We start from the raw sequence: 26,577 nt of genomic DNA on the forward strand, positions 1-26,577 counted from the left end.
AACTAATGCAACGTGCAAATGGACATGTAAGTCATGTCCTATTCTCCTAGACACAAAATCACTTTGTGCCTTCATCCGGACTGCAACCCTACATGGTCATTTGCATGTGTTGTGCATGCAACTTGAACTACTTTGACCCTATCTTTAAGCTAGCAAACAACCGCAGATTCATGGATGTATACGCCTTTGTTCCTTGTAGATATTTGGTGCCTTCCATCAAGCCATGTCGAACAACTCTCATCACGCACGTATCAAATAGGTAAAATAGTAAAAATCATCCCTGAACTATCAACCTCGGCTCAATTTCATCCCTCAACTATCAAAATGGTCAATTTAGTCCCTGAACTATTCAAATGAGTCCATTTTCGTCCTTATGCTGAGTTGGCAAGCCACGGTGGACTGCTTCGTCAGCGACGAGTCAGCTTAGAGTTGCTTCTCGTAGTGAAATATCCATTTTACCCCAAGACATCTCTCTTAGTGAAATCCATTTTATCCCTGGACATCTCGTAGTGAATTATAGCCATGTGTCCATAAAGTAGTTGTTAATTACCATGCCAATGTTTAATGCAAATGATACATGTTCCATGAACTGGGCACTTCAAACTACATGACACTCATTTGTCCAGGGTAAAATGGATATTTCACTACGAGATGCAACTCTAAATTAACTCGTCGCCGACGAGGCAGTCCACCATGGTGTGCCAACTTAGCATGAGGATGAAATCGGACCCATTTTTATACTTAGGGAGTAAATTGGACTTTTTGATAGTTGAGGGATGAAATTGAGCCGAGCTCAATAGTTCAGGGATGATTTTAGATATTTTGCCTATCAAATATGTAGTACTGAGTTACCAGACACTACTGCCTTGTGCAAAGCCTATACAATTATGTGCTACATACAAACAATAAAATTAAATATGCACTAATGACAAGATTAAACTCTAACAATTACCCCCCAAATCTTAGCATCTCCACTCACAAGAAAGTCAGCTCGTCATCACTTGACGTCATGGCAAGAAGTGCAGTTATTTCTTATTCTCTAGAAACTCATATGCAAAATGTCCTAATTGTTGACACTTTAGCACATGGTCTTGGATTTATCAAACCTCTTGCCGCGGCCTGGACCACGCATCGAGTCCTGTCCTCTTTCCACGAGGAGCTGCTCTTCTGATCGAACCTCTTGTCCTTTGAGCAGCTCTTCATGAGCCTTCAGTGATCCAATGACCTCCTCCATGGCCATATTGTTATTGTTGCCAAACAACACCATTGATGATGCAGCATTGATGAAATTGGTGGAGACGGATTGCAGCAGCTTTTTCATGACATACTTCTCCACCGCATTTCTGAGCTCACAAATACGCCCAACTAGCATCATCAACTTACCAGCAAAATAATCAATAGATTCCGCATCACTCATCTTGAGGTTATCAAGATCAGCTCGCAAGGACGGGACCCTTGCCTCCTAGACATGCTCGACGCCCATATACATGGAGCACAATGCCTTTGACACATCATAGGTGGTCTCCTTCTCCAAAACACGCAGTAGCGTCTCATCGTCGACTGATTGGGAGATGTCGACAAGGCCAGCTGAACCTGGATCTCGTCAACAGCCTCAATCAGTGGCTTCTTCCCACTATCAAGATCACCCCATGCGTCGTTAGCTCGCAAGAGGAACTTCATCCTCATCGCCCACGCTGTGTAGCTCGTCCCTGTCAGCATCGGGAACGGGAGCCTCCACATCGTTGTCGTTGCCACCGTTGAGTTGCCCAACACAATGGCTTTGTTTGGTGATGGATCATCACATCTTCATCTACTTGGCTCCGAATACCAATTGTTAGGAAATCACTCTCTCACTTGGCAAGTGTTTATCACAAACACTCGTCTATTGTGTATTTTGAACACAAACATAGGAGCTGAACACACACACAAGGTTTGGTCGATAGGACACACCAGCCATACCTTTTCTGCATTCATAGACTCGTGCATAAAAGAAGATAACAACCGGCCAACCACACTTGACGATGACTCACGCCATGATCCTAAACTAATGCAACGTGCAAATGGCCATGCAAGTCATGTCCTATTCTCCTATATACGAAATCACTTTGTGCCTTCATCCGGACTGCAACTCTGCATGGTCATTTGCATGTGGGTTGCATGCAACTTGAACTAGTTTGACCCTATCTTTCAGCTAGCTAACAACCGCAACTTCATGCATGTATACGCCTTTGCTCCTTGTAGATATTCGGTGCCTCCCATCAAGTCGTGTCGATCAACTCAGAAACACACGTATCAAGGTACCACACGCTACTGCCTTGTGCAAAGCCTATACAATTATGTGCTACATGCAAACAATAAAATTAAAATGCACTAATGACAAGATTAAACTCTAACAATTACATTGTTCTGATGGTTGGTTTTCTGTGGGGACAGATTATTGCTAGGTATTTTTTATTCTAGCCAATAGCAACAGCTATGCGGCAGATCGACATAGGCGTAGCTATCCTGGCCAATTGCTTTGTGTTTGTTAATTTGCCTTCCCTCACTAATTCAGAGTACTCTGTATTTTTTGTTCTTTCAGCGGCTCATCACTCTAGCATTCATTGTTTCTTGATTAATTAATTTTCTTTTATGCATGTGTGGTCGGTACCAGCACTTTAGATATTTGTTTTTTCTGTTCACTTGCTTTTTATGGGTCTAAACTGTCAGGGAACTCCCGGCGTTTTGGACAGCCGGTGAGCTCACGTTGACAATGGCGAAAGCAGAACAAAGAACTCGACGCGAACACTTGGAACACAGAGTTTTTTCACCCTGTTCATGGGCCGGTTTTTCCGGTTTCTGGTTTATTTCCAGACCAGCCCAATGGAAATTTGTTGGTCCGGGGCGGATTGGTTCTACACGGGCTCAAAGACAGTTAAATACCACGTTGGGTTGGGCTGGTTTCACCGGTTTCACCGGCTGGCGATTCAATCATCTCGCAGCATCATGCACTGCTTCCTCCAGCAATTGGATGGGAACGAACAACAAAGAATGGATGGAAGGTAACTAGGTCCTGCCGACGATTTAGGAGCGGACAATTTGGGAGCGGAGATCGACCCATCGCCTCCTTGCTCTGCGAGATCCTGCGGTGATTCCAGGTCCATGTTGAAGCATCCAGCCATCGAGGCAGCATCCTACTGCTCCCACGCTACCTCGGCCGCCAGCACGGCCTCGACCTTGAGGCCTTGAGCAACGCCGTCGCACGTCATCTTCATCTTGGCCACAGAGCCTCGCCGACATCTGCCACAGTTTCCCTGCAGTAGCCGTCCGCCGCAGCGCACCAGCCGTCCGCCGCAGCAGCCGACCGCCGCAGCCGCCTCCACCGTCCGCCGCAGCGCACCAGCCGTCATCCCCCGGCACCATCGGCCGCCGCAGCCGCCTCCGTCGTCCGCCGCAGTCGTCCCCCGCCGCCGGCCGCTGCAGCAACCGTCCGCCGAAGAGCAGTCCCCGCCGCCGCTGGCTTTTTTCTTTTGATCTATTGCGGTCTCGGTGGTTTTCACGGGCCCACACCGCAAACCAGTGCATGACCGCTTCCGTCGTATGGGTCGAATCGGTTTGGCTCCAACCCGCGGTAGAGACCGGGAGGACGGGTCCATTTGGATTGGGTACGGGTTGGCACTCGGTTTTCCTAAACCGGTGAACAGGGCGAGAGTTTTTGGTGCTGCCTGAAAGCGCAGTTTTTCTGATCTTCTATTTCTCCTTTTATTGGAAACAAAACAGAGCGGCGCCGATCATGGCGCGCACGTCGCCGGATAGCAGCGCGTCCATCCCCACACTCTGCAACAACGTCCATGTCTGCATGCCTGGGTTCGTGGCCGAGCGAGTCTCGCGCCATGACCTCCTACGCGCGTGGCGTCCACAGTCCGGAGCTCACGCGCATGCAAACTGAAACTAAACGGATATGTGATGCAAGTCTATCTACTAATGTCACACAGTGAGTATCTAACATGAACCTTTCCTTTGTTTTGGTGATTTTCAGTACAGTGCCTAATATTGAATCCTTTAGCACGAGTATGTACAATCTGTTTACTTATTTAGCTCAGTTTGCGTTTTTAGTGCTATGCCTTGGTTACTGCTAGATGTGTTGAGTTGCTTCTAGAACCACCAATCAAGGTATTTCTAATCAATTTGGCTTTGTCCAATAACAACTAGTTGTCACTAGTAAGAACCAAATTGTCTTTCTCTTTTAAGCACACAATCCATTAAGTGCTTTCACACTTAGAGTATTCACATGATCAATCCGACATGTTGATGTAGTCTCACTCCCAGCACCAAAGAGATCCTGCGATGAAATTCCAGACGAGCGAACCTTGAGGATATACAGATCTAAATTATGAGATGTTTGCAACACAAATCCATATCCAACTAGAAAAGCCCGCGGCTTTGCCGCGCGGGACCCGTATTCCGTGACGTAGTATAGTAGTTGATGCAAACTATAGTTGATGCATCTAGCAGTTCCCGTCCCTTTGTTATTTTCGTATAGATGTCGTGGTATATATTTTAGGCATTTTGTATTTATTGTGATAAAAGAAGGGGTGAAATAATTAATTACAGAGGGCGGTGGTGCGGAGCATATGTAGTTGTGAAAACATGATCTAATTAATAGGTGTGATGTTTTTTAAAAATTTTGTGGATATATTAAAATATATTGCGCTATTGTAGAGGTCGCATGAGAAGCTATAGAGAAACAGTAGTATAATATTACATTTTAATAAAATAAGATATTATGTTGATCAAATTATGAAAGTAATTGTGGTGAAAGGAGTGGTAAGATACTTAATGTATTATTGAAATCATTTTGCAATTAATAGTGTGTTATTTTTATAATGAAGCGGTGGATATACTAACTGTATGCGTTATTATAGAGTTAGCATGAAAAGCTATAGAAGAACGCAATTTAAAATGTTATGTTTGGGTCGACCATTGCATAACTTGTCGCTTCAACTACCATCTCCTATCTCCTCGTTTTTTTATTTTTTCTATGTGCGCCATTCTTTGTCTGTCTTTTTTTTCTTTTTTCCCATCTATTTTTTTCCTTTACTTTTTTCCTTTTCCTTGTTTTCTTTTATTCCTCTCTCTATTTCCCTCTTTTCCCCACCATCGGCGCCTCCGGCTCTCTCTCGCTGCTCCTCTCTCTCTCTCTCGATCTCCGTCTGCGGAGGTGAAGCTCCTCCTCCTCCTCCTCCCTTTCTCCCCTACTCCCGCGCCGCCCTTTCCACTGGCCCGCCTCCCCTATTGCCGCCGCCGGCCTCGGCTCCACTACTCCCGCCTCCTCTGCGCCTCTCTCCCCTGGCTCGGGCGCGGCGGCGTTGGGCGCGAGGGCGAGGACGAGCAGGCGGCGTTGGCCATCTCGGCGGCGGGATCGGGCCCTCCGGCTCCCTCCATCGCTATCCCCTGCGCGGCGGTCTGGCGGGCGGCCGGAGGGGAGCGCGGCGGCCGGAGCGGAGGCAGCGGCGGCGGCGCGTGCACGGCGGGGCTCGGGTGGCGTCGGAGCGGGTCCGCGGCTCCCTCCCTCCTCTCTCTCTCTCTCTTCCCGGCCGCGGCGGCGGTGGCAGCGAGAGCGAGGCGGCGAGGACGAGGCGCCGGCCTTCCCTCTCCCCGAGCGCTGCCGGCCCCTCCCTCTCCCAGTCCCTCTTTGGCGCCGGCGGCAGCTCCCCTCCCCTCCCGCGGGCAGCGGCTTCGCAGGCGCCGGATCCGGCGGCACCGGGGCCGGACCCGGCGAGGACGCAGCGGCGAGCGCGGCGGTGGCGCACGGTGGCGGATCTGCCGCTCAGCAGCGGGCGGACGGCGACGCAGGCCCTCCATGGCGACGACGAGGCGGCGGCAGCGGCGCGCGCGCGGGGGGCAGGGCTCGGGTGGGGCGCCCGATCCAACCAGCCCGTTAAGCCGGACCCGATCCGCTCGGCCCGTTAAGTTGTACCCAATCCGACGCCCGATATTACTCCATGGCCAGATCCAACGGCTAGCGGGTTAACGGGCGACGTGGATCGGGTCCCCGCCCGTGGAATCGCACAGCTTTCATAGGTCGTAGGTAGAAGATGTTTTACTTCTATTCAAAATCAACTTTTTTTTGGCGACGCGGAGAAAAGGGGATCACTAGTCAGATTCTTTGTCTACGGTGGACTCATTTAAAAAAACAAAAAGATGAGCGTCTAGTTTTTCAAGGTATGGGTTTTGTTACTTTTCAGTCACTGTTGAATTCCCAAATGACCTTGGAGGTTGGAACAACTCAGCATACGGTCACCGGATTTTGACGGATCAAGAAATCATTAGTTGTTTAGTAGTAAAGATAGAGATATATATAGGAACGGAAGGTGGCGTACACGGCCACACATAACAACTCGCCTATGCATTAGGATATATGCATCAGCCAACAATCATCTATCTGTAACATTTATATTTTATATGTACCTGTCCTATGCACAACAATTTTGGTGCAGTCGCCCTAAACCCTCGCGTCGCCCTCCTCCCAGGGGCGACACGGGCGGCACCCAGGCCAACACCGCCGCCGCCCCTCCCCAACCTCGTCCACACCTCGCCGCTGCCTGAGCAGGGGTCCGGAAGTCCGCGTCCCTCCTAGGACGGCGGCGGCGGGGTCATTTCCTCGCATATGGGCGTGGCTCGCAAGGATCTGGGAGGTCTCGCGAGTGGCCCGTGATAGCTGCCGGCTTCAGGTGGGTCTGCCAGATCTGGTGGCCACGGAGTCGGAGGTCCCTCGTTCGGCACCCGCGGCGGGCAAGGCGGCGCCGTGTCATCGCTGGGCCGCCCACATGCGACCGAGGACGTCGGCGGCGGCGGTGGCCACGGGCTACAGCGGTCGGGCCCCTCGGGGTCTTCCCGCATGGTTGTCCCGCGGCCAGCGGCGGGCGTGCGATTCCAACGGGTCTGCGGTGCGGCTGATCCGGATCTGGCATCGCCGGCTCTACGGTCCCGTCTTTGTGGGATCCCGTCGGAGCGGGTCTTCGCTGCAGCCACGACCGGCTGCCGTCGGTGCGGTGGCCCGGGCAGCACCGAGTTCGCATCCGGATCCGGCAGCCTCGAGGTAGGGGACGGTGCCCTCGGTGGGGGCTTGCACGGAAGGCATTGAGGCGTGGTGGCGCTGGCTTCACGGAGTTGGAGGTGACCTCTTGGGTGATCTCAGCGGCATTTCCGACGCAGCATGGATGTCTCGTTCTTCCCAGCGCCCGGCCGCTTTGACAGTTCCATATCGTTCGCGATGGGTGGCTTCGGGGCCCCGGATGTAGATCTGACGTCGGCTTGGCCTCCAGTGGTGACTCCTCTCCGGCAGTTGCGCCTTCGGTTTTGGTGTTGGAAGGGCTAGCTCCGGACTTTGCAACTACTTCTGGTGATGACATCTTCAATTTCGCCTTTGTTTCTCATATAGACCAAGAGACATGAGTCACCTTGGCTTCATTCGCGGATTCTCTTACTCGAAGACGGATCTCATCTGCACTTTGTTCCGGTGGATTATGCACGGGTACCCAATGGCTACTTTGCAGCATGGTATCTCAGGTTATGAGTTCAGATGGTCTGCCGGACTTGGAGTTCGTGGCAGTTCGAAGTGGGTCAAGTCTGGTCTATATGGAAGCATTGGCCTGGTAAGAAGGGGGAAGCAACACGGTGTGACTTTGTTGTGGTGGTACTTGTTACTAATTCACCGGTTCCGGGAAGAAATTCCTAGGTCTGGCCTTAATTGGTTGAACCTGGCAGTGACCTTGTTGAAGGTATTGTTTGGATTAAGATGAATTACTCCCTCAGGTGAAAACATTTGATCTGGCATTAATTGGTTGGGTCACTGCAATATCGGCACATGCGCGTGTCGTTTCCTCGTTGGAGGCATTGTCTCGGGAGCCTACTTCATAGTCCAAGAGCTGCTTTGGTTTGCGAAGCGGATGAAGGTGAATGCGCTTGTGGTAGTTTGCTGCGACATGATCTTTATGTCATGGCGTTCTCTTTTTTGTTTCTTTTTCATAGGCTGTGTGCATCTTAGTTATGCAGAGGCCGAGATGGATCTTATATAATTGTATCACTTTGATGTAATTGTCTAAGATCAATAAAGCTTCCTTTTTCCAAAAAAAAAAGCACAACAATTTTCCACATTTGTTTTGAACAGAATTCATATATTTGTGCATAGGACAAATGATTTTTGATAACAAAACCACAAGGGGCTACTGTTATTTGCGACTTATCTGTACAAGACAAGCTGACAAACATAGATATGATTTTGAACATACACATGGAGATACTGTAATAAGCCTAAAACATCCCCAATGATGATTTCATGCAACATGAAACGCGAAGGACTGCACTACTAGTCCTCGATTATCGGTAAGGGCACCCGGACGACAGGAACAAGCTGCAGGTCCTGGAGCCGTCTTGCCGTGACTCCCATCTCCTCCGCCATATCCAGAATTCCAGATCCACCGCCTCCATTCCATACGGTAGCTCCCAGTCAAAATGGTACAGGAGGCTAGCCAGCACGAGCTCCATGTTCGCGAACGCTATGCCCGGGCACATCCGACGCCCTGCCCCGAACGGCGTGTACTCGAAGTCGGTTCCCTGAAATCGACCTTGGAGTGCTCGAACCTCTCCGGAAAGAATTCCTCAGGCATGCTCCTGCACTCGCGTGGAAACAGAAGGGGTGCAGGCGGATGCAGTCGGAGCGTCTCCTTGATGACTAGGTGCATGTAGTGGAGATTGGTTAGGTTGTCCTCGGTTACTCGGCGGCGGCCGGCGAGGACACGCCGGACCTCGTCTTGTACCTTCTGCATCACTCTAGGGTTCCTTGCAAGCTCAGCCAGGATCCATTGCAGCACCGTTGCAACCGTCTCGCTGCCCGTGCCGAGCATGTCCTTTGCAACACAAGTCAGCTTATCGATCAGTACACTGAAGAACATCGTAGTACTACTATTTTTTATCCAGGCGAAGCAGAACGTCGAGCAAGTCTTCCTTGCTGTCGTTGCCAGCGGCTTTGTTCTCCTCGTGTTCCCGGAGACTGGTGTCGATGAACTCCACCAGTTCCTGCCGCTGGCGCTTCATCTGGCCCGGCATTCGGCTGATAAGCATGGCGAGGCGTGAGGATGGGTAGAGATCCGGCAAGCTTATCTTGGCGACCATCTTGACCATGCGCTCCAGCAGCTTCAGGAACGCACCCCTGTCCTTGAACGAACTCCCTATGATGGTGCGCACCGCCGAGTCGGCAGCGTACTGTAACCGGTCTGGGATAACGGCTAAAATTTATTCTGCACATTGAGTAAACTATACCTGCTAAATATCTCTTGTGTTTTCATCCTCGCTTCGCGCAAAAAGTTGCAACCGGAGTTATTTACCTTCCCGAAACTGCCTTTTTAAACTGATTCGCTTGCCCTGTTACCGGGACGGATTTTTTTCGTACAGTAGAGATACAGTATCGCGCTACAGTACCCGAAACCAGGCCGGCCCAACAGTGGCCCGTGGGCTGGGTTGTTACACGTACGCCGTTATCAGCTCACTCAGGTTCACCGCCCGCGCTGGCAGAGCCGCCGCCGCCGCCGCCACGGCGCGGAGGAGGCGGGCGGCCTCCTCCTCGCGGACCGACCTGAAGGACTGGACGCGCCGGGCGCTGAGCAGCTCGACGGTGCAGACCTTGCGGATCTGCCTCCACCCGTCGCCATAAGGGCGCGAAGATGATGCCCTCGGTGCCCCTGGGGAACGCCAGCTGGACCGTCCGGCTCATGGAGCGCGTCGCGAAGTTGAGGTCGCGCGTCCGCATCACCTCGCGCGCCGCGTCGACGGAGGAGGCGACGACGACGCGGAGCCCGCCGAGGCGGAGCAGCATGAGCGGCCCGTGCCTCGCGACGAGATCGCGCATGGCGCGGTGCGGGAGCGCGCCCACGAGGTGGTGCAGGTGGCCGATCACCGAGAGCGCCCACGGAGACGGAGGCAGCTGGGCCAATATCGGTGCCTCGCCGGCGCGACACGGCGCGGCCGAGGCACACGAACGGAAGGATGGTCAGGAGGGGAAAGAGAAGCAGAGATACCGGAAGCGCCGCCATGTCTCCAGCCGCGAGTGACTAGAAGTACTTGTAGGGCACAAAGTTTGACCATTGCTTTGAAGACACCTACCATTGCTTTGAAGACACCTAACGCAGCTGACAAGCACTTTTTTTTTGCCTCTTTGCAAATTTTTTGCGTTGCAGTCCAAAAGCCAGATATTAGCCTCATGTTTGGCATGCTTATATGAGGAAGAGTATCTCTATCTATCTAGAAGATATATTTTTTCAGAGAAATGATATGTAGCTGTCCATAGATTCTTGATGGCAAAAGATCTATTAGATTCGCAATGTCCCAATCCCAACCTAAGAAAAATATATTAACAGTGAAATAAACGGTAATGCAATTCTACACCCTAGTTACCGAACTAAATAAATATAAAAATAAAAAAAGTCCAATTTACTACCTCTAAGTCTAAGTTAAGTCCAAATAAACCCTAAAGTATCAAAAGATTTACTTAACCCCCTGTTTTTGCTAAACCAGTTTAAAACACACCTTTCACCACAAGCAAAACTAGATGATTGGGACGAAGAAAGACAACCTGATGTGTTTCCCTAAAGAAATTGGCTATCAAAAACATCAAATAAAGTTCATCGGAGGGAGTACAAATTTAGTATAATTTGTTCACAGTTACCTTTTCTTTATCGAATCGTGCTATCATATATAGGATATTGTGCCAGGAAACTCTCCTTCCCAGTGCCTAATTTTATTCTAGTGCCCAGATAAAAAAAATGCCAATCATACATCGTCTTCTTCTCTATCATCTCCGGATTTTTTGAGCAGTGGAGGCGAGAGCGTAGCTCGCCGCTTGGCAGCCTGGCCAGTGCCTGCAAGTAGAAGCAGTGGATTATGTCAAGAGGCACCATTCGCAAGGAACGAGTGTGCTGATAGGGCATATCACCGATGCTCCCGACGCGCAGGGGCCGGCAAGCAGCAAGATCCCACGGGATGACCAGGCAAGGAGGAACCACAGGATCATCGCTGAGCAACTGTCTCAAGCGCTCCGTGCTCTCAGCGTTGTCGAGGATCGGAGCAGGTAGCACCTCCTATTCAGCGAGGTAGGGGAAGAAGTAGACAGGAAGGCGACAAGGCCCTCGAGCGACCGCTGGCACAAGCCGTCCAGCTTCCGCTCGACGGCGGTGCCGACCAGGACCTTGTCCCTGAGCTCGGGCAGGAGGTCGGAGGTGCAGGTGCTGTTGGCCATGATATTGGAGACGGGTCGAGGAGGTCGATGCAGATGCCGGCATCGTGGACGGAGGAGGCCGCGCCATCGCCCTTGACCGCGAAGCCGGCGGCGAGATCGAGCAGTGAAGCAGACTGGCGAGATGGGAGCTGTCACGGCCCACGGGCCGACTGGACCGCGCGGTTACGGTAGCGCACGGCTACTGTAGTACGCGGCACAGTATCCTTTAGTTCAGATTGATTTAAATAGTCTGTCCCAGTATCCCTTTAGTCCCAGACTGATTTAAATAGCCGGTTCCTGGGAAGCTAGTAACTCTGGTTTGAACTTTTTACGCGAAGCGAGGACGAAAGCGCAAGAGAGTTATTTAGCAGGTATGGTCTACTCAACGTGTAGAGTAGATCTTAGTGTTATCCCGGGCCGGGTCGTTACAGGGGTATCAGAGCCATACTCTCGCGGTTTCACGCCACGTACGGGCAGAAGTGCGCGTACATGAGCACGTCGACGCGTGGAAACACAGATGCCAACAGCATATAGACGGACACACATGGGCTGCTGGCAGTGAACCCACGGGCGTGGCACATGGGATCTGGAAACAGAAAGGGAGTTGGACTGACTTAAATAGCCGGTCCCTGGGAAGCTGGTAACTCCGGTTCGAACTTTTTGCGCGAAGCGAGGACGAAAGTGCAAAAGATTTATTTAGCAGATGTAGTCTACTCAATGTGTAGAATAGATCTTAACCGTTATCTCGGGCCGGGACGTTACACCAGCAGCGCATCGGATCCAGCGGCCGGCGCGGCGAGCACGTGAGCACAGAGGCGGGCGGTGCGGGCGCAGGCGAGCACGGGAGGAGAGGTGCGGCGAGGCTGCGGACAGAAGGAGGGGGGCGGACGGCGAGGAGAGATGCGGCGAGCCCGTGCAGGAGAGGCGCGTGCAAGAGATCCGAGCGGGAGGATGAAGAAACGACTGGAGTCTCCCCATCGCCATCGGTGATTCTGTCGTTTTTAAGCGCATCGGTGCGAGGGACAACTCGGTTTCTTGAGAAGGAAACGGTTTCTTTCTACGTTTTGGCCCTTCTCTCTTCGTTAATTCCCTTGCCACATCAGCAAAAAATTAAATTCTGAGACTAATGAATAGGAATAGAAACTACCATAATTGCTTCGGGACTGCCCTAATAAAATGGGCTGGTTAAACTTGGAGCCAAGCCAACTATTACTGAAGCAAAGTTTCATCGATCGAACGTCTAGAAAGCATTGTGTAGGTGTTCTACATTGAAGCGGCTCCTCGCCTAAGGCGAAGTATCAGTGTGAGCACCTGCCCTGCTGAGGTGCTTCGGCCCGTGCGCCAAGCAGTAGGTGGTGGCATGGCACGACTGGGTTCTGCCTTCTGCGTGGGGGCACAAGCTACGGGAAGCACAAGAGCTGGCGGATCTAGGCACGGGACGATAATCAGTGAACGACGGAGAGGGCTATTGATGGATCCTGCATGACTACTTTGCAAAACCAGCCAGATTAGCAAATCCAGTTTCAATGTGTGTTAAAAGGTGTGTTTTAAACTGGATTAGTGAAAACAGGCGGTTAAATAAACCTTTTTCTACTTTAGGGGTATAATATGGACTTAGGCTATACTTAAGGGTACTGAATTGAACTTTTTCCATATCAAAATACTGAACTGAATTTACCAAGTTACTGAACAATATTCAGTAATAGCTCGTTAGTTACTAAACTATAGAAAATTTGTTCAGTAATTCTACTCAATTTACCTATTGATTTAGAAAAAAACTGCTACATCTAATGTGTAGAATAGCACATGGGTGAAATAAATATTATAGGTAGATAAACGGGTTGGATCCAAACTATGAAATTCTAAAAAGATAGATTTCATTCTTGAAGCCTATGATAGAAAAATAGATTGTAACACCCCTGTGTTAATCGTCGCGCTAATCACGAGTTAACTCGCTAATCGTGGACTCAAATTCGTCGTTAACGCTAATCGCGTTCGCCTAGTAAACATCTAATTAGCCGTGTTCGATCTCGTTTTTGTCACCGATCCGAGCTTCAAATCAATTTTCGCCCAAAACGAAAGTTGTAGATCTTTTCTTCCTCTACAACTTTTATTTTGGCCAAATTTCAAGTTTCTATATGGAATTTGGAGTTTTAGTTGGTCAAATTCGAGTTAAAAATCATTAAACGAAGAAACAGTGGTTTTCCTATGCACGACGCGTGTAGCTCGCCGGCCATACCGGCGACTGTGGCCGGCGGTGAGCCTCCACGCGTCGGCCATCGCGCCCCGGCACAGCTCTTCCCCTCGCGCTGGAAGGGAAGCTTCCAGTCCGTCCTTCCCTTATCCATTCCTCGCGTTCGTGTAGCGCAGAGACGAGCTCGAGCCGTCGCCGTTCGTCGCACCGGCCAGAGCTCGCCGCCCCGCCTCGATTCGTCGCGCCCGGAGCCGCGCAGACTCGCCGTCCACCCACTCCCCGCCTCCCCGAGCCCGTTCGAGTTGTTTCACGGCCGAATCGGCCTAGCACCGAGCTCAGACCGCCGCTCGCCATCGCCGTTCGTCGCCGAGCTTCGACCTCTCCGTCGAGCTCCCTCTCCCGGCCATCCTCCACCCCAAATCGACCCATGGTGAGCTCAATCGCGACATACTCCTACTCCTCGACCCTTTCCCCGCTCAGTTCCGCGGCCGCCGCCGTCGAAGCGCCGCCGCGCCGCCGTGAACGCACCGCCGGCCGCCCGCACACGCCGTCGGACCTCCCTGTGCGCCGCCGCTCGCCGCTGCCGTGCGCCCTAGGGCCGCCTAGGCTCCCTGAAGCTCATGCCGCCCGCCTCCGCCGCCGGCCGGCCCGGGCCAGGCCGGAACGCGGCAGCCGCCGCGCGTCCTGCCCCAGTGCCGCCGCGGGCCGCCGCGAGCCGCCCTGCGCCGCCCTACGCGCGCCTGCGCCCCCTGCCCTGTGTTGGCCGCGGCCGAGCCGCGCCGCTCCGTCGGCCGGGCTTCGCCGGCGGGAGCCGGTGCCGCGCCGCCGCTGGCCGCCTTGGCAGCGCGCCGCCCGTGCGGTGAAAGCAGAGGAGGGGGAGGCAGCTGGGCCGGCGCCCACTGCCATGTGGGGCCCGGCTGTCAGCCCCCCCTTTTTCCTTTTATGTTTTTAAAGTTTATTTCTTTAATTTCGGCTGAAAGTTCTTAATTGTGTAATAATTCGTAGAAAATTCCTAAAAATGCAAACCCAATTTTGTTAGGTTTCTAAAATCATGATCTTCAGAGGAAAAATGCCTAAGCATGCATTTTGTCACTGTTACCCTGTTAATATTTTGTTTTGTGCTTGAGCTAGTTTAATTATTACCACTTATTCTGTTGCTCTAAAAATTATGAAAAATTTGCTATGGCTTAATTCTTGCATGTAGAGTTCACTGAAAAAGTTTCAGGTGCATGTTCTATGTGCAAGTGTGTGGATCTATTTGTTGTTTTATTGCTTTTCTAGGGTTAAAATAAATGCTTTCGATCGTCGTTAAATGTTAGAAAAATTTGGGTGGCATGCTTACTGTTTTCAAGTTAAGCTGGTAAATTTTTGTTGCTAGAGCTTATGCGCAAGTTAGGGTTTTGCTTAGATTGTGCCCTAGCTTTACTCTTTTCTTTATATAAATGTTGTTAGTTATTATTTTCATGGATGTGTACCTCAACAAAGCAAACTCCGGTTTTAATCCTTGCTGCTCTAAGCAAAGTTAGTAGTTGTTTTTGGAAGGAAACACTTCAGGCTAATTTGAGTTGATCTTTGCATCGCATCGTAAGTGCTCATGCTTTGCACCATATCCTAACTGTTGCATGGCATATTTTATTCGTGTAGACGCCGCGAACGAAGCTGTCCACGAGCTAGTTGCTAAGCCGGTCCAGGAGCCACGAGCAGGAGAGCAGCAGGAGGACGCCGTTGAGCACGCTCCAGAAGATTTCGTTAACTCCGCTGACCTGCAAGGCAAGCCCCGGAGCATAACCATAATTTAAATTATTCAATGTTTATTTAAGTATTGTGCATTTATGTTCTAGGAGTTGAATGGAACCAAAGTATGCATGTTTTCCCTAGGTACCGTGGGCCTATACTAGTATGCAGGTGTCGATAGAAATGCTCTGCTAATAGGATTTCGGTAGAAGTCGAGTGATTACTGTCACTCGCGAGTTTAGGATCTTGATCCCTTAGCTTTGGCTTTGAAATGACTCGTTGAGTAAAGAGAAATGGAGACCGGGCGGAAATGAGTTGGTTTTGGTATGGAATGGATGAAAAGTAAGCTCCGCCTGTGTCGATTGAGGACCGTACCGTTGTTGGCAGTGCTGACTGAGTTTGAACAGTACTAACCACATGCCGGAAGTAGGAGGTAGTCGAAACCGGTAAGCTAATTACCTGATTTGCAACGATACTTTGAATCGCGACCTACTACTCTGGGAGTGGGATGATGGCGGGTGTTGGAGTGTATGTCGCCTCCTAGTTCTCTGGGAGTTCGTTGTGAGGGACCCTTCACCCGGGTTTTGGCAGGCGTGATTCAGACGTCGGGGTGATGATGGGAACAGTTGACGTGTGTGGCCCGACGGGGTTTACGCGTGTCGTGTGAGTTAGGTCCGCCTTGCAAGATTAAATCGGATCGATTCGCCGTCTCTCTCGGTTAAGAGAATCTTGGTCACTTTGTCACATCGTAGTAAGAAAGTGGAATGAAAGAGGAATGGAAAAGATTGGTTTGTGAGTTACTAAAAGATAATCTGTTCCACCATGTGTGCTCTCGATGAATAGGCGAATTTAGTTAATGCTTGGTACACTAAATGGAGCTAAAATATTGAAAGTAAGGATTCACTTCTAGCAGCTTTTCAGCAAAAGAACACCAGAGCTAAAAAGCCTTGCATGTCTAGGTAATGGGCTAAGTATACCCAGAGTCGGGTAAGCCTTGCTGAGTATTAGTATACTCAGGGTTGTTGTTGAAACATTTTAAGCAGGTTGTGTTCCCGCTGACTTCGAGGAGATCTGTGCGTCCTGGATTGGACAGCCGCTTCCTTCGGGTTGGACCGTCGAGTGGGCCCCGTCTTCCCCGTGAAGATTGGGCAGGTTGGCATCACATCGGTGGGCAGGATGTGGAGCTCACCCTTTTATCGTCGTCGTGGTTATCGTATTGTATTTCGAACTCAGTTTTAAACTTCCGCTGTGCGTTTGAACTCTGTTGTTTGTATTTAAATCTTTTATGTAAAACTGGTGTTGTAAATTATTTTGAAGACTTCTGTGTGCTGGTATCACCTGTGCTCGTCTTCGTACGGGTCTAAGTGCAATTGTGATCCTGGAGTACAGTAGTTTAATCGGGATTTTACCCGACAGCCTGTCAGGTTACACCGTTTTAAGTGCACAGTAACTTGATTAAGTATTAAGATGATGGTTAGTGCATTTAAGCCGGTTTAATTTGGACGGTGCTGCTACATAGATAGTCCCATATTTTATTTAATGGGAATTAGGTTGTGCTATCATGGACCAAACATAACTACTCCATCCGTCCAGAAATATAAGACATTGGTTCAAAATTTGCACTCATATAAGATATCCAACGGTGGTTTGAAAACTAATTATTTCCAGCTGGCCATGGAATCATCAAAATGACAACCAAACAAGACTATAAATAGGGGCACATGCATCATTTCTTACCTTCTTAATCTATCATGAAAAATTTGCCCAAAAAAAATCTATCATGAAAAATGTGAGGATGGCCTACGTTACAGGACGGAGGGAGTATGGGTATATCCCATTCTTATTACAAAACTACTAGTATAACTTGTTGAGCATGTACTTTGTATATCTATATTCATATCTCTAGCTTTATCTCTATATCTCTATATCTATATCTATCTATTAGATATGGGCTTTGCTACGGTACTCCAATTACCTTTTAGGAGGTAAGAGTTCAAATAAATCTTAGCCCTTGAATACTAGGAGGAAAACTAAATAACTAATTAATTAAGGAAAAATCTGCCGGCTATCCTAACTACCTGCATGCTGCTTCCGTGGATCTAGCAGAGGCTTGCAAATTTGCATGTACGCATGCATGAAAATCTCGATATCCTCCCTTATTTTGTTAGGATTCAATTGTGTGCACGTTTCTTAATTACATGTTGGTAGCTAGACACATTTGTTACATGTCCATCTCTCTTGTTTGGAAAAATATTTTTTTCAAGTTTGTCATACACATCTCAAGTTAGATCTTGAAGGTATGCATCTCATATCATTACAAAATAACATTATAAACTCACGGTGGTTCCTTTATATGTCACAAAAAATGATGCAAACTCAAGTATGCAAAGGCTCCAATCATGTTCGTGTCATTCCCCAAGAAAAACAAAGAAGTTACACTCACACATGTACACATGCTCCATCGACGTATCAATCATGTTAGATCTAAATTGTGCATATACATCATGTATTTATGTTAAAACTCGTGATGGCAAAAAAACGTTACATACAATCTGCTGGGTATATATGTCACGTGCACAGAGGATAAAAAATAATTCTTGTCTCAATTTAATGGCCGGCACATCATGTGAAAAAAATAGAAATATGAGATCTCAACTAATCATGCATGCATGTTAGATCTAATCCTCTATTTTCTAATTTAAAATATATAGAATAAATATTAAAACTATTATCTTCTAAGAGGTAATATGGCATTAGATCAACGGTCCACAGTTATTTGGGTGTACCATAGCTATATTTTCTTAGGATCTACAATATTCATTAGATATGTAAATGTATTTTAGAATGTAAAAATAGTGGAATATCTTCACAATACATACACAAAACCATTGCAATCAACAACATGATTGTCTCTGTTGGCATGCAATAACAATGCATATCAAATCAAATCGAGGAAAATAGCAAGGAAAGGTAATGCATAAATGCATTTTGAAAACAAGCTAGTGCAACACAATTCGATTCCCCTAGTAGCAAGCAGTGGCGGATCTAGAAATGGTTGAAGGAGGGGCTAATTTCTTCTTCCTCTCTCTTCCTTTCTTCTTCCTCTTCTTCTTCCTCATCCTTTCTTCTCAACAAATTGAGGGGGGGGGGGGGGCTCAAGGGGGGCTCTATGGGTTTTTTTTTGGGGGGGGGGGGGGGGGCTGGAGCCCCCTAGACCCAGTGCCATCTCCGCCCCTTTTAGCAAGAGGAGGAAAAACAACAGTCATGATGTGGGTCTAATCTCATAGGAAACACAAAAAGTTGTAGAAGAAATAAGATGTCTTATTACACAATTCATAATATTTTTTAAGGGAACAGGACAAGGGAAAAAGTCCTTCCTTCATCCTTTCCCCTTTCCTCTTCCACCATTCATTTAAACTAAACTGGGTTAAGAAAATCTATTAAAACTTCTAACTCAAGAAGGGGATTTCTAAATTGAGTAGGAAATTCTGAACAAATTGCAGGTAGGTTACCTTAATTCTCCATCAGAGTAACCTTGATGTGGCCTGTGTGACCACCATATATCCTCCTCCTCCTCCTCCAGTATGGGTCAGTGTTCCATCGGGGACTTCCTTCAAGAAACTCAAGGCCCCCATCCCCTTTGGCGTGGTGAGCAGAGTGTGCTTTCATGCTCTAGTAGGTCGAGGTGAACAAAACAAACTATTTACATTGCAGGGCGATATGCTTTGGTGACGTTGTGCATCAATGTCATACAAGCAAGAAAGAAGTGGGAGATATAGGAAGCATATGGAGTGATGGCAACCGGTTTCCTTTTTAGCCCTTAAGTCACGCAATGTTCACCATAGTGTTAGGTTAGTGAGCATGGGTTTTGAGCGCATGACCCATTCTTCTACTCACTTTCCTTTTTTCCATGTGGGGTGGAATCTACATAAAAGCTTATTTGAAGATATTTTAGGAAAACTTAATTTGAAGAAACTATCTACAAAACTTATTTTTGAGGAGAAGTCTTGAAAACTTAGTTTAAGATTTTTTTTTTCTAAAAGCATACCCCCCCCCCTTCCCCCAAAAAAAGTTTACTTGGGAAGTTCTACTAGAAAGATTCCTTAAAGTTATTAGGAAAAGTGTTTTAATAAACATATCTGAAAAGTTTCTAAAATGAAATTTTCTAAAAATAAAAAGTCACTAATAAATAAAAAACAGAAGGGGGAGTGGATCTGTCTCCTAAATAAAATGGGATGATGTGCTCTCCACTAGAAGTCAACTGATACAATACATATTGGCAAAATAGTGTCAGTATGAGTACGATTGGATTGTTTGAGTTTATATCCATATCAAGATATATATTGGATTCAGCTTGTATGTGAATATTCTACCACTCTAACAACTAATTTTTCATTGTGATGTGGAGCAAGTATATTGGCTAGGATCTTAGCTAGTTTTTTTTCCAGTAATGTGCATTAAATTTATTAGCCTATAATCTTTTACTACTCCTTCAATTTATATGGAAAAGAGATAAGTTCCCTTACCGACCTTGAATGTCCATGTAATTTTGATGCAAACATAATTTAAGTTTGGTTACTTTGGGGGGAAAATGAATCCATATCTCTGTTGAGTAGTTCTAGCAGTTCCCAAATAATTGGGAGATATTCGCAATACCACTTTAGGATTTTTGAGGACTTGCTTTTGCATCCTCCACTAATCATGCTTAATATTCTATTCTCTTCATTCTCTTCTATTTCTCTAAGTACATGTAGGTGAACACTATCAATAATCCATTTTAACATCCAAATACTTGAAAACATTAGGTCAATACCCCCACTTAAAGATAAGCCAAAATTGGATCTGTGACACCGAAAGATTCCGGTTTCAGAAATATACCACCGAACTGTCCCAGGTTAGAAGAATAGCATCGAAAGATAGCTCCGTTTGTAAAAATACCATTCCGTCGAAAAGTGACACTAATGGAGGAAATTTTGACTTTGCGGGACGATTTTACCCCTGCCAGTTAACCCTAGCTGGTTGGCCCTATCTCTTGCGTCTGACTCATCCAGGCCGGTCATCTCCATCCTGATTCCACACCACCGCCCGCCTCCACCTTCACAGTCGTCACTCCCATCTCCGGTCGAACTCCTCCGGCGACATGAGCTGCCTGCAGCGGCATCCCTAACCCGCACCGGCGACGCGAGCTGCCTGCTGCGGCGGCCCCAACCTGCACCGGCGACGCGACCCGCCTGCTGCGGCACTAGGGCGGCAGGCCAAGACGGGCCAGGGGCGGCAGGCCAAGGGCGGCGGGCCAGGGGAGCCGAGGCAGGGGCGGTGAGCCAGGGACAGCGAGGAGCACCGCGACGGCCGCTGGAGCACTACGACGCCTGCAGAGGCACCGAGCCAGGGGCGCCGAGCGAAGACCTAGGGAGGGAGGCACCGCTGCGTAGTCGAGGGAGGAAGGCGCTGCTGCTCCTTTGAACCTACATCAGCACCATGGCAGGCAGGTCGATGGCTTCTTCATCGGCTGGTGGCAGGGAGATGCTCCCTCTGGTGTTCTGTCCGACATGCAAGCTGAAGGTCATCGGAGACATTGCCGACAACGACAGGAATCGAGGAAGAGCATATCTGGATGACAACGGAGTATGACATTGTTGCTTGCTCCTTTGCCATGTAGTTTGTGTGCAACCTGCAAGTTTGTAGACTAATTTGATATATCTGGATGCAGAGGCATGGAATTTGCAGCTTCTTCAAGTGGGAGGAGCAATACAAGATGCATCTTGCTGAGCTGATCGAGCGTGCTGAGCAATACCCGGACAAGCAGCTTCAACTGCTGCTTTCCAATTCCAAAGCAACTTGAAACTATCCTCCCAGGTGCACTGGATGTCCTTTAGTGCACACTTCTTGCCTTCCCAGACCTTGCTGTATGACAAAGTTACATTGTACTGACCTTCCAACCTTTCTTTCAAGGTCTTGGCACCAAGTGCTGCATTTTTTAGTAACATCTTTTTCACCCTGTCAGCAATCCAAGCTGCAGTTGCCTCTTTGCCGGTCACCTTACTAGTGCTAGTACATAAATGCCTAGGACCAATTTGGACAACCTGCAAAAAACATATAAAAAAATTAGTTTACTGACACTTAACTACTGTACTGACACATACGACACAAAAATAATGGATAAACCCATACACACTCGCATACCCTGAAAGTTTCACAACCAAGTAACTTCTTCACGTGTATTTTCCACGGGCATCCAGCAAATTTGCAAACAACTCTGTACCTTTCTTTGTCGTTGTGTTTAAGCTTTGTCTCAAATTCATTTTTGATGCAGAACTGCCTAAAAGTCATGAGAAAACCATCTTTGTCAGGAAATGTGGATCCTTCCACTATCTTTGGATTGTCCCTATCGAAGGTTGTGATAGGGACGAAAGATGAAGCAACAAGAACTGCCTCATCACTAGGCACAGCCTCAGGATCATGGTCTTGTTCCTTTCCCGCATCACTAGGCACAGCCTCAGGATTTGGAGTCTGCTTCTCTCTTGCTTTCTCCTTTTCTTTATCCTTTGCCTTGTCAGCAACCTTCTTCCCTTTCTGGAAGTATCTCCATTCCTCATTGGCACCTGCTGGCTCATCTCCTTCAGGATCAACACCCTCTATCATATAGTGTTCTATTTCTTCCTCATCTACTCTACTCGGACCAGCTACGGTATGTCCAAATACGGGATCTTTCAAAAGCTCATCGCCTTCACACATCTCCTCATTCACAACAACAGCCTGTTCAACCATTCCATTGTCAGTAACTACTGCAAGTTGCATGTCATTAACATGCTGCTCAACATGTTCTGTTTCAATCATGTGCTGCTCTCCTACAACTTTCATCTCAAAAGTCACTTTCCTGGAAGCTCTAAGCAAACATAGAAGCTCAGCATCATTGCACAACTTCACATAGTCATTGCCCTCACCAACATACCAGAACTCTGTATCCTGATAATCTGCCCACTGATAGTAAGTTTGCACATCCTTCACCAATTCGACGATGGCATACTCCTCTGGATCAACCCACCAACCAATAGTACTGCCTTTCTTGTACTCACGTCTTCCATCTACCACACTTAAATATGAAGTCACTTTAACCTCTATTCTACAATTTGCCTCCGGATCAACCCTGAAAATAGCAGGGTCACTGAGTTAACGTAGGCACTGATCTCTTCGTTTCAACCACAGGGCAGTACGAGCAGCACTCTTCCACACCAACATTACAGAGAAAGACACACAAGGTAACAAGCCAAAAGTTCGAATCTTACCCGTCGTTTAACTCTGCAATATCCATCTCAGTGAAGATCCCTCAGATCCACAGCAACATGAACCATGGGAAGGGGCGGCTGCTGCACTTGGTCGAGCAAGCGGCGGCGGCGGCAGGTCCAGCAAGTGGCGGCGGCAGCAGGTCCAGCAAGCGGCGGCGGCAGCTGGTCCAGCAAGCGGCAGGCAGCAGGGAGGAACAGAGAGGAGCGGGGAGGACCAGCGGCCACCAACCCGGCTGCAGCAGGGGGCGGTGGTGGGAGCCCCAGCAGGGTCGAGCAGTGAGCGGCGCCGCGAGGCACGGTGGAGCTGGCGGCGGAGAGTGCCTGCTATCCCAGCCAGCGGGATGAGATAAGGCAGACCTCAATCGTGCCTTGGGGGCAAAACAGTCCTTTCTCATACCCGGGTTGAATAAAGAAAAACAAAAAATCCGAAAATGCTCACGGAAGTGGACGGAATGGTATTTTTACGAACGGAGCGATCTTTCGATGCTATTCTTCTAACCCGGGACAGTTCGGTGGTATATTTCTGAAACGGTGATCTTTCGGTGTCACAAATCCAATTTTATGTAAAGATAATATTATTATCCACTATTAGTTAGTAGTGTGGGTTGGTTTAAATTATTCTAGGAGTGCATCGCGCGCTTGGGATGCTGAGGACCTAATATTGCTACCTTCCTAACCAAATGCGGTTGACTGCGAGGAGTCATCAATATTTTAAATTTGTATACTTCTAATTTTAATTCAAACAAACTATATGGTCCAAATGCATCAAATAGTCAAAAATAAAACATGGATAAAGTAAATATTGAGCATTACACATTCCCATGTAAATGCCACAAATGCTCGACAAGTATGGCCATGTCAAAGAAAACTGGAGGATTAGTAGAATATCCGCTTCGTGGTAGGCACTTGCACTATATCTTTATTCCATGAAGTGGTGAGGCACGTTATTGACTTCGTGACCTGTTCTGAGTCTTGGCGGTGTGGTTGGCAAGTGATGAGAAGGGCATGGAAATTGTGGGTGGAATTTTAGAGAGGGAATTCATGTGGGAATTAGACTTTGAGTTCCAATCTCTTATTTGGTTTATAACGAGAATTAAGATGAGATGTTTAAGATAGAATTCTTATCTTTTGTTTGGTTCATAGGTTTGAGATTAGGAAATTACATCATAAGTCAAGATGGACGGTGCGCGATGCATCGATCTTCCACTGACCACCCCTCGCCCTGCTAAGGTCTTTGTGAGAGTTGGCCTCCTAAGCTCTCTTTTCCCATATCACTAAAACTCTCATTCCCACCAAACAAACAAGAGAATATTAAGCTCTTATCTCTAAACTCCAATTCACTTCCACCAATTCCCTTCAACCAAACGAGTTGTGGGGGAGTATGAACTTTTTTTTTGAAAGAGATCACTCAGCTTATATTGAAAGCAATAAGAGGTACGGTACAGATTTGTGAGCACAGACAGCAAAGTTTGATGTTCAAAACAGAGCAAAGACTCCTTCCACTAGAGTTCCACGATATCCGTCGCCACAGCAGAAATGGGATTGTAGCCTTGCAACCAGCCCCGCATTGTGTCAGCAGCATTGGAAAGCTTCTCTTGATCAGCAGGTTTCAACAGTCTCCACCATTTCTGCACAAAAGAGATACCCAAGTACACAACATGATCAATAGGATTTTGGGGGAAGATCTTTTCGATAGCCATCTTATTGCGAGTCCTCCAAATGGACCATGCGATCCCTGCAGACAGGAAGAGGCTCAGCCTCATGTTAGTTTTAAACATATTCGTGAGTTCGCCCCCATGCAAGGGGGAGTATGAACTTGAACCTGTATACAACAAGCGTGAAAAAGAACAGCAGAGATAAAATCACCCCATAATCAACTTCGCTAAGAAGCTAGAACACCATATACCTGTCTCGTATATGAGCCAATTGGTAATGTCAACGAGCAAGACTGCAGCTATTGAGGCATCCTACCCTGAGCACGGAGAAGAGCAGTGAGGGGGAGGAGAAGCAAGGAGATAAGCTGTAAGGACTGCAGCAACATGAGCGTCCAGGCTGAATGTGGGGGCATCCGACACCACGTAATACTCACCAACCTTAGAGCAGCTCCAGTGTGTAGAGAAAAATTGAACAGAATACACTTAGACGGTCGATCTTTGGATGTTAGAAAATCGACCTTTAAACAGGAGATAATATGCGAGTCCTAGGAATCGATGCGCACACTAAAGCTATCAAATCAAAGTTTGGTTCCTCTTGCGTGGACTCATCAGTCGGATTGAGGACTAGAGCTGCTCTTAGAGTATTATGGGCAGGGGTGAAGGTACATACAAATTTGGGGGTGCTCATGCACCTACGAATTTTTGTAAAAATAATGTTTAGGTCTAATTTTTCACCATATATGCACCCCTTACGGCTCAACTTTATGCACCCACAAAGTCAGTACACCCTCATCAATTTGCTCTAGTTTCGCCACTGATTATGGGTAGGTGAAGAGCCGGTGAGATCCTGCGTGGGAGAGAGAAAGCAGAAGGGAGAGTGGAGCAGGCGCTCGCAAAACGCTTGCTGGGAGCCAGCAGAAACACTCGCTGCTATCACTGCTGTGCATTAAATGCTAGTGAGACCATAAGCCTTAGACCCTGTTTATTTCCATCAGCTTTTTTTAGCCCCTGTCACATCAAAAGTAATCTTACCATTTAGGAAAATCAAATAAAATTTATTTATAAATTTTTTTGACAGATGGGTGCTAATTTGCGAGACGAATCTAATAAGCCTATTAATCCATGATTTGCAACAATGATGCTACATCCGCTAATTATGAATTAACATACCTCATTAGATTCGTCTCGCAGTTTAACCCCAGAGTTCTGCAGTTAGTTTTGTAATCAGATTTTATTTAATACTAAAAAATATTAAGATTCTCTTTAATGTGATATAGTCTAAAATTTAGCCACTAAAATCGAACAACCTCTTAGTGTGCTCTTAGGCAGCAGCGAAGGTCCCTTCCTCCTTAACATATTTTTGAAGCGTATGAACACCCCTCCGCTAAGAGGAGTTTGGATCAATCATTAGAATGAAAGAGAGAATTATTAAAAAGCACAACCCAATATGAGGGCCCAACTTGTGGCCGAGCACGACACGACACGAACATGCCATAACACGGTACGGTTGGACACGACACGATTGGGCACAGATAGCTTATCATATCATGTCGTGCCGTCACGGCGTGCCGGCGCCACGTATGGCCGAGGCACGGCACGATGCACGCGCGGTCGTTCCATGCTAAAACGCCGGGCCCGGCAGTCCGGCAGTTCTGTGCCGAACCGAGCCCGACGCTGGCGCCGACGATGCTAGATGCTGGCTCGTTCCCCGCAAAAAGCTCAGGCGCGTGAGATGGAGTGTGGCCGCTGGGGAGGTGAGAGCGGGGCGTGGCGATGACGACGGTGGCGTGCTTTGATCACAACTTAGGCGTGTGAGAGAGGAGGAGGAGGAGAGGTGAAAGCATGACAGTTTTTTTTTTTTTGCGGGTAAGGCATGACGGCGTCGGCCTCGCTTGGAAGCTCCAAGCTCAGGCACGCGAGGGAGAGAGAGAGGAGAGCGGTGGCTAGCTTGGAGGGAGTGAGGGATTGGAATTAGAATTTAGAGAGATTGATGTGTGTGTATGTGAATCGTAACGGGTCGAACCGTGCTAGTCCATTAGTCGTGTCGTGTGTTCGTACCGGCATGTAGGTTTCGAAACATGCACGACACTACGAGCATGTCGTGCTGGCACGAGCACTAAACTTACCTCATCAGACCGTGTTCGTATCGTATATTTTAGTGTCATGCTCCTCCATATGACGAGTCAGACACACGGTCCATTTAACCATCTATACCACCCAAGCAAAATCCTCTTATATACGGACTGACGGACAGTTTCCTTGGAAAAAAACAGCTGGAGATACTATAAACTTTTTACACGAGGAAAAGTCCAATGTCGCCGTGCAAGTCCGAGGCCGGAACCGGCATATGGGGGACGGTCGCGATCGAGTCGAGTCCGTGTCCTCCAAGGCTTCGCCGACCCAACAACCGCCGCAGACCCATATAAATTCATCGACGGCCCACGCCACGCGCGA

The 26,577-nt window shown here is 48.2% G+C and overlaps 1 protein-coding gene and 1 pseudogene across 1 annotated transcript; both read right to left on the reverse strand.

The window, feature by feature from the left end:
* Positions 1–8,350: 8,350 nt before the first annotated feature.
* LOC120669416 lies at positions 8,351–10,073 on the reverse strand (annotated as a pseudogene).
* Positions 10,074–20,914: 10,841 nt separating this feature from the next.
* Positions 20,915–23,020, reverse strand: LOC120669417. Its single transcript, XM_039949175.1, has 3 exons — positions 22,469–23,020; positions 21,366–22,329; positions 20,915–21,265 (listed from the first exon to the last, which is right to left on the reverse strand). The coding sequence occupies exons 1-3, from the start codon at positions 22,492–22,494 to the stop codon at positions 20,915–20,917; spliced, it is 1,341 nt and encodes a 446-aa protein (XP_039805109.1). The 5' UTR covers positions 22,495–23,020.
* Positions 23,021–26,577: the final 3,557 nt, after the last annotated feature.

The sequence above is a fragment of the Panicum virgatum genome, chromosome 4N (genome assembly GCF_016808335.1).
Source record: "Panicum virgatum strain AP13 chromosome 4N, P.virgatum_v5, whole genome shotgun sequence".
In the NCBI taxonomy this organism is placed as follows: domain Eukaryota; kingdom Viridiplantae; phylum Streptophyta; class Magnoliopsida; order Poales; family Poaceae; genus Panicum; species Panicum virgatum.